Source organism: Trachypithecus francoisi, unplaced genomic scaffold (assembly GCF_009764315.1).
Source record: "Trachypithecus francoisi isolate TF-2019V2 unplaced genomic scaffold, Tfra_2.0 Contig01205, whole genome shotgun sequence".
In the NCBI taxonomy this organism is placed as follows: Eukaryota; Metazoa; Chordata; class Mammalia; order Primates; family Cercopithecidae; genus Trachypithecus; species Trachypithecus francoisi.
The window spans coordinates 4,225-15,929 of record NW_022681231.1 but is presented as its reverse complement, the minus strand read 5'-3'; the positions used below and the strand labels follow the sequence as shown (position 1 = coordinate 15,929).

The 11,705-nt window shown below is 45.8% G+C and overlaps 1 protein-coding gene across 2 annotated transcripts; it reads left to right on the top strand.

Moving 5' to 3' along the window:
• Positions 1 to 10,508: 10,508 nt before the first annotated feature.
• On the top strand, positions 10,509 to 11,427 carry LOC117091384 (SH3 domain and tetratricopeptide repeat-containing protein 1-like). Of its 2 annotated transcripts, none has more exons than XM_033223633.1 (2): positions 10,509 to 10,602; positions 11,210 to 11,427. In XM_033223633.1, the coding sequence occupies exons 1-2, from the start codon at positions 10,524 to 10,526 to the stop codon at positions 11,392 to 11,394; spliced, it is 264 nt and encodes an 87-aa protein (XP_033079524.1). In that variant the 5' UTR covers positions 10,509 to 10,523; the 3' UTR covers positions 11,395 to 11,427. The 2 variants fall into 2 exon arrangements, with proteins under 2 accessions (XP_033079524.1, XP_033079534.1); XM_033223643.1 differs by lacking the exon at positions 10,509 to 10,602 and adding an exon at positions 10,982 to 11,057.
• The last annotated feature ends 278 nt before the right edge of the window (positions 11,428 to 11,705 follow it).

Sequence of the window (11,705 nt, the reverse complement as noted above, 5' to 3'; positions counted from 1 at the left end):
TTGCAGAAGACTTTGTATTTTGTCAACAGTGGCCACTGTTCAGTGACCATCATACTTGCCGTGACTCATTTCGAAAGTTGAATGTGGATGTATTAACTTTTCAGACACACAAACACTTGGGCTGTTTGTTTTTGGTTTTGATTTTTTGTCTCTCCCCCCGCCCCCAGGTGAATTCAAAAAAGGGAAACAAGCAGACAGAGTAAGTACCCGAAAGTGTCTAAGTGGCTGGCTGGGGGATCCTACTATGGTGTTGGATTGTGTTCTGCCAGACATCGCTCCTCGAAAAGGTGACCCTGAAAGGGCTGGCATTGCCCTCATCCTGGGACATTCGTCTGTCTCACCAGAAAATGAAGAATCTGCCAGAGCACTGTGAGTCAAATTCAGTCAGAACTCGATTAAATAAGAGGCTTTGTCTCAAAGGCCAAAACATGAGGACACATTTTTAATTTTTAAGGAGCGCTTCGTCGTGAGTCAGTCCTGATGTGTACTGCATTAGGAAACCTCTGAACTTCCACGGTCAGGCCCAGAGCTCTGAGGGAAAGTGGTTGTGCCCTTCCCACTGTTTCTGTTTGAAAAACAATTCACTTAGGTAGAACTGGAAGCCTTTCCGCAGTGTTAATACTCCTGACCCGTTCTGGGTCTCGGTATATGTGTACTGTATAAATGTACATGTGTGTATGTGGTGTACACATACTACGTGTATTTCCACTGTGCATGTATTTACAATGAATAGGTATGTGCACTTCATATGTGTCCTACATACGTGCATGTTGTAGGAATGTGTGTATGGGCACTATGGTTATAAACACACTACTTGGACACCTATCTGTTCTGCATGTGTACATACATGCATGTATTTAATGCCATATGCATACCTGTGTACGTACACCGTGTGGGTATGTGCACATTATTTCTGCAGATGTATATATACATATGTGCACACAAGCATGCGTGTACACTATGCACACTGAATAAACTTCTGGATATGTACACACTAATACATATACATGCTGCAAATGTATGTACACTATTGCATATGTGTATATGCTTTATACGTTAGTGTACTGATGTACATGGTATACCTGTGCCTGTGTGTACACTGCGCATGTGTATGCGTGCTGTAGTGCACCTACGTCCATTGGATAAGAATGTATGCTATATGCATGTGTATACATATAGCAAATAGCATACCTGTGTACATACGGATGTGCATGTGTATGCCATGTGCATGTACATACAGGTTATAATATACCTGTGTACACTGTATGTATATAGATGGGTGTACACGCTATGCATGTACATACATGTTAGCGTACCTATGTACATTTGCTATATGGATTTGTGTATGCTCTATGCTTGTACACACGTAGTGAACTTGTTTGTACACTATATATATATATTTGGATGTGTGTACACTCTATACATGTACACCACATGGATCTGGATGTGTGTGCACTCTGTACGCACGTAGTGCACTTATGTACACTATACATGTTCGGATGTGTGTACTCTCTATGCATGTACACGTGTTACAGTGTACCATATACGTACACCATGTGGATGTCAATGTGTGTGTGTTCTATGGCACCAGGAATAGGGCTCCCGCAGGGATCCCAGAACGCACCATCTCGCTGGCACCGGGGAGTGTAGGATGGAAACAGTTGTTTGTTGCAACCTAGTTGAAATTTGGCAGGTTACTATACCCTTTGCAACGATTTAGGAACAGTCACTTCATTGATGTGTGTGTTCCTGAAATCATAAACAGCTCTGTGAGGTGTGTCTCATCCCCAGAGGAGAGAGGGAACCGAAACAACAATGACTCGGTCACTTAAGTGAGGTAGAGCTAACAGAGCAGCTGTCTAGCTTTCCGTATTATAACTTTGTCAGCAGCTCAATGAGAAATCGCCACTCATCAGGAAATGTGTCCACTTCCTACGGTTCTTTCTTCGTGGCGTATTTACTGCCTCGTGTTATTCCTCACGATGTAGCACAATCCCTCGTAGAGTTGTGAATAGAAACACTTGATGACAATTGTAGTATCTTCTTTGTTAACATTGAAAACGATATGTAAGTTCATCTTCAGATACTGTTTGGAAGGATGAGAAAGAAGATGTTTAGGACAAAAGAATAGAGAGCTTTCAAGTCAACAGGGAAAATAAGGACTTTGTGCAAAATATTTCCAAATTTGGAATTTGAGAATACTAAATTTCACAACTAAGATCATAGGTAGTTTTTCTGGGGGTGTTTAAAATTAGTACTTGGTTTTCCATGCCTTTGGGAATTTCAGTCCTGATGGAGGATTGCAAGAATAATCTGATTTTTCAGAACAGAAGGACAGTCTGTCTCAAAGGTAAATTCCAGGTTCTACCATAGAGAAATAGAAATTGCTGCCAACGTTCTGTAAGGTTCTTCAGTTCTTTCCTCTTCTGTGGTTAAAAAACCATCTCTGAGTTTAGTCTCAGCCAACTTCTCTTATGAGGTTGCCTTACATTTCGCACAGCTGTTGCGAGTCTTCATCATTCGTAGTTAACTTGTTAAAAGCAAAACCTTGTACTAGTTAGATCTGAGCACCTTGAAGGCAGGGCTTTGTTTTATATTTTTAATAAGCAGCAGGGTGATGGCCGGACTGGGGCCCTTCATCCCATCATGCGTTCCTCTGAGCTTTCAGAGTTCTCACTGCGTGCTGAGTGTGGTGTTGGTTGTTGAGCATTTAAATAGAAAGATGAGGCTCTGTGACTTGGGAAGCTCTTACCACCTTCATAGAGAGCTTGGTGACAGCTTAGCATGACAGCTTGCACACCTGTTGTGTATACTTTCTTATGGCCCCACAGAAAGGGTATTGATTTAAATGTGACTAATTTCTCGTGTTTATTTTTGCCTTTATTTCTAGTTACAGTCCCGATACTTTTTCTTCCTTTAAACTCTTGCTAACCGCTGGTGAATGAGTGATAAACTATATTGATGTGTTTTCTAAATCTAACGATTTAATTGGAGGTCATTATTCTTGTACCATGTGTCAGTGCTGTGTCAGGATGGCTCAGTTTTACGTTGTCAAAGGATTAACTAGAGCAGGATGCAGCCTTACTGGAACTTGCTCATTTATGAAATACAGGCACTTTATTTTTTGTTATACTCGAGTTTGCTCAAACGTAAACATTTTGAGTCGTGTTAGAAAGATATACAAGAGTGTAATGAAGAAAACAACAACTTGATCAAGTACCAGCTAATGAACTTTATGTTTGAAGTATATGGGCCCGGGCGCGGTGGCTCAAGCCTGTAATCCCAGCACTTTGGGAGGCCGAGACGGGCGGATCACGAGGTCAGGAGATCGAGACCATCCTGGCTAATACGGTGAAACCCCGTCTGTACTAAAAAATACAAAAAACTAGCCGGGCGACGAGGCGGGCGCCTGTAGTCCCAGCTACTCGGGAGGCTGAGACAGGAGAATGGCGTGAACCCGGGAGGCGGAGCTTGTAGTGAGCTGAGAGCCGGCCACTGCACTCCAGCCTGGGCGGCCGAGCAAGACTCCGTCTCAAAAAAAAAAAAAAAGAAGTATATGGAACACGGACCTTGGCAATCAGTTTTCATCTTGACCTTTTATTTTTTTTTACTAGAATCTTGGTCTGTCACCCAGGCTGGAAGGGTGGAGCACAGTAGTACGATGTCCGTTCACTGCAACCTCTACTTCCCAGGTTCAAGCGATTCTTATGCCTCAGCCTCCCTAGTAGCTGGGGTTACAGGGTGTGTGCCACCATGTCCGGATAATTTATTTTTAGTAGAGATGGGGTTATGCCATGTTGGCCAAGCTGGTCTCCAACTCTTGATCTCAAGTGATCCACCCACCTCAGCTTCCCAAAGTGCTGGGATTACAGGTCTGAGCCACCATCGCTGGCCTGATCTTCTGTTCTAATATTGGTTATTCAGTCTCAATGATAGTGCCTGGTTGTATTAAATTGGGGTAGAAAGCACAATTGAAATGAATTTGGTTGTGTATGCACGTGCTGACTTAGCGTTCATGGCTGCACTGTGAGGTGGGCATTGTTCCTGAAGGAAGGCCGGATGGGCAAGTCGGGGCTTAGATATGCGACTTGTGGGCAGTCACTATTGTCCCATGGCTGAGATCAGGCCTGTCTGACGCCTGTACCCCGAACTCTTCTTAACACACGAACGAGCAACTGTCAAGAGTCGGTGCTCGAGTGTGATGTGGCCTGTGGTGTTTGCCTCACAGACTTGCTTTGGCTTGGGGTAACAGGGCAACAGCTCCCTCCCTCGTGCGGCTGCCTGGGAGTCCCAGGAGAACCCACTGATACCGTTTATAAATGCCAGACATCAAACGTTCTCATTGGTACCAGCACATCTGGAATCGGACAGTGCAGTTAGATTCTCGGCCAGCAAACCTGTACAGGAGTGTGTGAACTCTGCGTTTGCTTCTCCGGGACAAAGGTGAATTCCTGGTCACTACTGGACGGCAGCAGGTGTGGCCTCAGGAGCAGCACGGAGACGGGCACCCGGATGCAGGAAGAGCATCTGCAAGAGGGGTTGGGGAATGTGACAGACGCATGTCCGTTCAGCTGTTACCGTGGGGGGTGTGGGGTGGGTGAGACCAGATGTTCTCATTGTTGCCCCTTTCTGAAAAGGACCCTGAATTGACTTCTCTGTGGCTCCTTGCGCCTCCTTGTCAGGTTGGAGGAGACTGCGCCCCTGGCTCAGGCCCTGCTTGCGGCGAGGCGGGAGCTGCTGTTGTTTGCCCTGCCCTCCCTGTGACGTCCTCTGTGCTGTTCTCCTCCGGGAACAGTTCTGCCGAGCAAGCTTGGCCTGTGCTCCCTTCTGCTCTTGGATTACATGTCTGGAAGGCTTGTGTTCTTTCCTGGTTTTTGATGATGCTGAGCTGTGTTTTTGCAAGGATGACACGTGCCCATAGCAGGGAGAAGCCCCTTTGCAACTTGAACATCTTGACGTTCTCAAGCAGAGCTTGCTATCGAAGTTGACAGACTCCTGTGTTTTTGTTTTGGCAGAAACTGAATTTCAGTCCTAGGACAGCTTCGGGACACTTGATCCTAGCTCTTCTCTCTCACTGCTCCCCTCGAGTGTGGCAGAAATCGTATGCCCTGAAGTTGACCAGTCCCTTCATTTGAAAATCAGTTAATATATGAGATCCTCATGAGAATTTTACTTTTTATAAAAGCAATCGCAAAGACTGGGTTTTGTGACACCAGTGTTTTATGTGTATTTTACTTGCACTCACAATAAGCTTTGTCTTCTAAATATTCCATGTTTCAGATGAGCACTGGAATCATGCCCTGCAGTAGTTTTGTTTTTCCGCTTTTATTTTTGGGTGAGGTAAAGTTGAGAACATTGTGATATTAGGTATAGTGAGCCCTTTTAGCTTCTTCTATATCTGTTTTCCTTTAAGGCAAAACCAGCAGACTGATACCAGTTTGTGAGCACCTGGCATCTCCCAGGCCTTTCCTGGGTCTTCCCTCCGCTGTCTCATGGACAGAGCAGTCACTCGTGGAAGGTGAACCTGAGAATCTGTGCGTGGAATTAAGTACATGTCATAGCTCTCTTCTGTGACGAACTGAATCACATTAAGCCCAGTAAATTGTAACAGCAGGTTTTGCACATACAAAGCATTGAACACCAGGACAAGTAACCAGGCTGCGACGCTTCTCGTCCTGCACAAGACCTCCGGTATCACAGCACATTTAACAAATTGGCAGCATTGAGTGTTTGAAAATGTTATGTATGTACCATGTCCGTGATTTTCGAGGGCCTGGAAAAACACCTCTGTGGTTATGGCAATCTTGATCAATGGGAGCTTAAGGTTAGTACTGGCGCAGACTGTGTTTTAAAGAATCAAGGTCTCTCGAGTATGTTTCGGTTTTCCCATGAAGAAGAAAGATGTTAGTTGTTCTTTCCTGGACTGTGGCTATCAGAGTGCCCCACCACGGTCACTCACACGTTGACTTCATTTCCGTTTAACCGGGCTGGGCTTGGGCCAGAGTACTTTGGTAGTCAAATGTCATATGAGGCTGAGGAACTGTCTTCTGCGTCATCGTTGGCATATGGAAATAATGTTTTCCAGAGCATACTCTACTTTCTCATTTGTGTTTATGTAAAATAATGGAATGGTTATTTTAGCTGTGCAGTTTCCTATGCTTGCTTATTTAATTGCGGAAAGATAACGGTGGCTCATGCCTGGAATCCTAGCACTTTGGGAGGCTGAGGTGGGTGGATCACCTGAGGTCAGGAGTTTGAGAGCAGCCTGGCCAAGGTGGTGAAACCTTGTCTCTACTAAAAATACAAAAATTAGCCGGGCATAGTGGTGGGTGCCTGTAACCCCAGCTACCAGGGAGGCCGAGGCAGGAGAATAGCTTGAACCTGGGAAGCAGATGTTCAGTGAGCTGAGATCACACCACTGCACTCCAGCCTGGGCAACAGAGCAAGGCTTTGTCTCAAAAAAAAAAAAAAAAAAAAGAATAGATCCAGATAATTGGAGGAAGGGTGTTGAATGTTACCAACACAAAGAAATGATAAATGTTTGAGATGGCGGATATGCTAATTTCGCTGATCACATACATTACATGTATTATAACATCACTATGTGTACTCCATACATATGTACAGTACACAATTATGTGTCAATTAAAAAAGAAAAAGCTGAACTTAGATTGGAATGGCTATGAAGTAGCTAACTTTTTCATATTTTCGATAGAGACCCTAGGCATTTATTTTAAGTAAACTACCCTTGGCTTCAGGAAATGTTTAGTATTTGAATTTTAGCCTTGCATTTTATAATACGGAGAGGTAAAACTGTAGGCTTGCTTTAGATACAGTCACAGGGGTTTGCTGTGATGACTTTTTTATGTAATAAGGGGGAAATATACCTTAATTAATAGGCATACATGCTCATTTTTCTCCCTCGTACACATTTTTAGTTGTTGTCCAGGCATTGTGATACTTATGTAAACAGTATGCAATATCTTAGGTAGGAATCAGAATTTTAAGGTAAGAGTACTTAGAGTTATATATTTTGCAAACTTTCAAACTGGACATTTTACATGTCCATTATATAACTGTAATTACATTTTCAAAAAGACAATATCTGTCTTTAATATGGATGATGCTCTAGCATTTTTTTTTCTTTTTTTTTTGAGACAGGGTCTCACTTTCTCCCAGGCTGGAGTGAGTGGTGCAATCATGGCTCACTGCAGCCTCAGCGTCGTAGGTTTGAGAGATCCTCCCACTTCAGCCTCCCAAGTAGCTGGGACCACAGGTGTACAACACCATGCCCAGCTAACGTTTAAATTTTTTTGCAGAGACAGGACCTCCCTCTGTTGCTCAGGCTGATCTGGAATTCCTGGGTTCAAGTGATTCTCCTGCTTCATCCTTCCAAAGTGCTGTGATTGTAGGCATGTGCCACTGCCTGGCCCCATATAAGTGGGATGATGACTTTAGCCTAGGAGTTCCACACCAGCCTGGGTAACATAGCACAAGATCCTGTCTCTACAAAAACTGAAAAAGTAACTGGTCATGGTGACCCCTGCCTGTGGTCCCAGCTAGTCCAGGAGGCTGAGGCAGGAGGATAACTTGAGCCCAGGAGTTGAGGCGGCAGTGAGCTCTGATCTTGTCATTACTTTCCAGCCTGGGTGACAGAGTGAGACCTTGTCTCTTAAAAAAAGTTACTGGCTACCTGATTATTCATAGGAAAAACACCTGCACTCTGATCTAAACCTCATACCCCGTACAAAAATTTACTCAAAATGGATCATGGACTAAAATGGAAAATTGAAAATAAAGATGAAGAGAGGAGCTAGAGACTAGGAGAAACTATTTGCAAATCACATGTCTGATAAAGAACTCATATCTATAATATATCAAGAACTATCCAAATTCAGCAGTGAAACCAAATCATCTACTTTGAAAATGAATAACAGACCTGAAGAGACATTTCAGATAACATACAAGCACATGAAAAGATGTTCGACATCATGAGCCGTCAGAAAAAATGCACACTAAAGCCACGTCACTATACACGTATCAGAATGCCTAAAATAAACACTAGTAACAAGACCAGTGCTGGTGAGGATGCGGGGAAACGGGATCACTCACACTTGGCTGGTGGGAATGGAAGATGGTACAGTCATTCTGGAAAACAGCTTGACAGTTTCTTAAAAAACTAAACGTGCAATTGCCATAGGATGCAGCACTCACATTCATGGGCAGTTATCCCAGAGAAATGAAGACTTACGTTCACACAAAAGCCTTTATGTATCTGTTCATAGCGGCATTATTTATAAAGGCTAGAAACCGGAAACAGCCCGGTGACTGCTCAGCAGGTGAATGGTTAAACACACTGGTGCACTCAGGCCCCAGATACCACTCTGCAGTAGTTCATGACATCCTTGTTCATCCGTCTTTCAAACTAGAAACCACCATCATCTTTAATCCCCTTTTCTCCATCCTGGGTCTGAGTGGACTTCATTTTGCATTTCTCTCCAATGCATTTTCCCTCTGTCCTTTCTGGTTGTGCCTCATGCCTCATTTGAACTGTTGTAAGGCCACCGAATTGTTTCTCTGCCTCATGATGGAATCCTTTCTACACTTCATGCCCTGCATTGTCATTGGAACAATCTTTCCAAAACATGAACAAACTAACTTAAATATCCCAGGTAGCCTTCCAAATCAGTCTAAGCTTTCTGTTAGAAGTTTTACTTCTTGTCTATAGGGAACCCCAGGACTGTAGAGAGATGAATCTGCTGTCTGCATTTTAAGATCAGGCAGAAATCCCTGAGGGGCGCATGTGGAATAGTGGTACAAATACTGGTTCTGGAATCAGAAGCCCTCATATCCTGGTTCTAACACTAGCTGGATGTTCTTGGGAAAGTTTTGGTTTCAAACCTCAGTATGAAGAAGTATACTCAAGGGATCACACAAGGCTGCTGGGAGGACCTTCTGAGATGGAGTTTCACTCTTGTCACCGAGGCTGCAGTGCAATGGCACGAACTCGGCTCACTCTAACCTCTGCCTTCTGAGTTCAAGTGATTCTCCTGCTTCAGCCTCCCGAATAGCTGAGATTACAGGCACCCACCACCATGCTCAGCTAATTTTTTGTATTTTTAGTAGAGGGGTTTCACCACATTGTCCAGGCTGGTCTTGAACTCCTGACGTCTGATGATCCACCTGCCTTGGCCTACCAAAGTGCTTGGGATTACAGGCATGAGCCACTGTGCCTGGCGACTGGGAGGCTTTTGCAGTAACCCAGAGCGCTATGATGAGGGCTGGACCTGGTTGGAAATGATGAGGAAGGTGAGAAGTGGTTAGGTCTGGCATATATTTTGAAAGGAGAGTTTAAATGGGTTGGATGACAAGAGAGAGAAAAAGAAGTCTTAAGGATGATGTCAAGGATTTTGGCCTGAGTAACTGGAAGACGAGAGATGCTGTTATTGGGATCGGGAAGAGTATGGGAGGAGTGGGTAATAGCAGGGATTATCGAATACGTGTTTTGGTCATGCTAAATTTGAGGTCTAAAAAGAGATGTCAAGAAGTGTTGGCTGGGCGTGGTGGCTCATGCCTGTAATTCCAGCACTTTGGGAGGCTGAGGCGGGCAGATCACCTGAGGTCAAGAGTTCGAGACCAGCCTGATAATTATTAAAATCCATCATTGATGTTTACTGATTTATCATATTATTACTCCTAATACCGCAGAGGGTGTACACCTACCTGTGATGTCGTTCCTCATATCCAGGGACAGAAAGCATGATTTTAGTTTTAATATTGCAGTAGGTGTACACTCACCCTGTGACACTGATCCTAATATCCAGGGGGATAGAGGATGACATGACTCCCAACATAGCAATGAACGGACAGCCACCCGGTGATATTGCTCCTCATATTCACGGAAGAAGCCTATGCTATTACTCCCAATATCGCAGGGTGGACACAGCTCTTCTGTGATGTGGTTCCTAGTATCCGGAGGGGGAGAGGATGATAACAATTCCAGTATCGCAGGCTGTGTTCCCCTGCCCTGTGATATTGTTCTTAATATCCTGGAAGGGAGAGGATGATATGACTCCCCGTAGAGCAGGAGGCGTACATCCAGCCTGGGATATTGTTCCTAATATCCATGGAGAGGAGAGGCTGATATTACTCCCAATACGGCAGGGGGTGAACATCCACCCTGTGATATTCTTCTTCATATTCCAAGTCTGAGAGGTTGATATGACTCCCAGTATCGCAGACACTGTACACCCCGTGTGATACTCTTCCTGATATCCGGAAGGGGAGAAGATGGTATTAATCCCCATATCGCAGGAGGTGAACACCCACTCTGTGATATCTTTCCTAGTATGCAGGGGGAGAGGGGATAATATTATTCCAATATTGCAGAAGATGTACACGCTCCCCCCGTGATATTGTCCTTAATATTCCAAGGCACAGAAGCCGATGTTACTCCCACTATCCCAGAAAGTGTACACCCCCCAGTGATGTTGTTCCCATGATCCAAGAGGGAAGAGGATGATATGACTTTCAACCCCTGCCCCCTGCAATGCTCTCACCCTGCAACACCGACACCCAACTCAACCCGACATAAGACCAGAGGTGCTGGCTGGGGGTGTTCATTGCTTCTCTTTTCTCTCTTGCCAGACTCAGTAGAGGAAGCTGAGACCGCTTCTGGCTTTGGGAGAGGCCAGGGAGCCTGTGCGTTTGGAGCCTGGTTGCATGAGAGAAGCATGTGTGGGAACGCTAGGGCCTGGCTTTGAACACCATTCTCCCAACATGATGCTGAGTGTGGCAGACATGACACTTGGCTTTGCTCTCAGGGTTCCATCTGCGACAGGGGCTACTTGTGCCCCTGGCCTCATCAACTCAGGCTGAAGGCGGCCCTGGTCCTGGGCAGAGGGGCTTTGTGAAGCAGAAATAGATGGCCTGGTACAGGCGCCGAGCCTGGCCAGGACCTTGGCCCTGGGAGTTGTAAAGAAGGCCGGCGTCGACCATGAGCATCTGCACCAAGCTGTGCCCATGTCACAGTGTGCTCGGCGTCTGCCCTGGCACAGGTGCATGGCCCGCCTGCGCTCAGGCTCCCCACCTATGGGGCCCAGGTTCACAGAGGTGTGAAAGAGACAAGCACAGCGCAGGGGCCTCCGAGCCCAGCCAGCCTCGCTTCGATGCTGGGAGGCTGACATCTTCCATTTTGTCTTCTGCCCAGGCAGGCTGCGGGCCGTCCAGCGGCTGTGCTACTTCTACAGCGTCGTCATGCCCAGCGAGGCCCAGTGTGTCCTCTACCACGAGCTCCAGCTCTCCCTGGCCCGCAAGGTGACTGACAAAGTGCTGGGGGGGCAGTTCCTGGAGACCATCAGTCAGCTCTACCTGTCCCTGGGCACCGAGCGGTGAGGGCTGGCTTTGCAGTGGTGGGAGTGGGGAGCGGGGAAATGGGGCTGGGGGACACCTGTGGGTCCATCCATCCATCCATCCATCCATCCTTCCATCATCCATTCGTTCACCTGTTCGTCTTTCCACCCACCCATCCATCCATCAATCCATCCATCCACCCATCATCCATCCCTCCATCCATCCATCCATCTATCATCCATCCATCCTTTTATCATCCATCCATTCACCTGTCCATCCATCCATTCACTTGTTGGTCCATCCATTCACCAGTTCGTCCATCCATCCATCCTTCCATCTATCTTTCCATCATC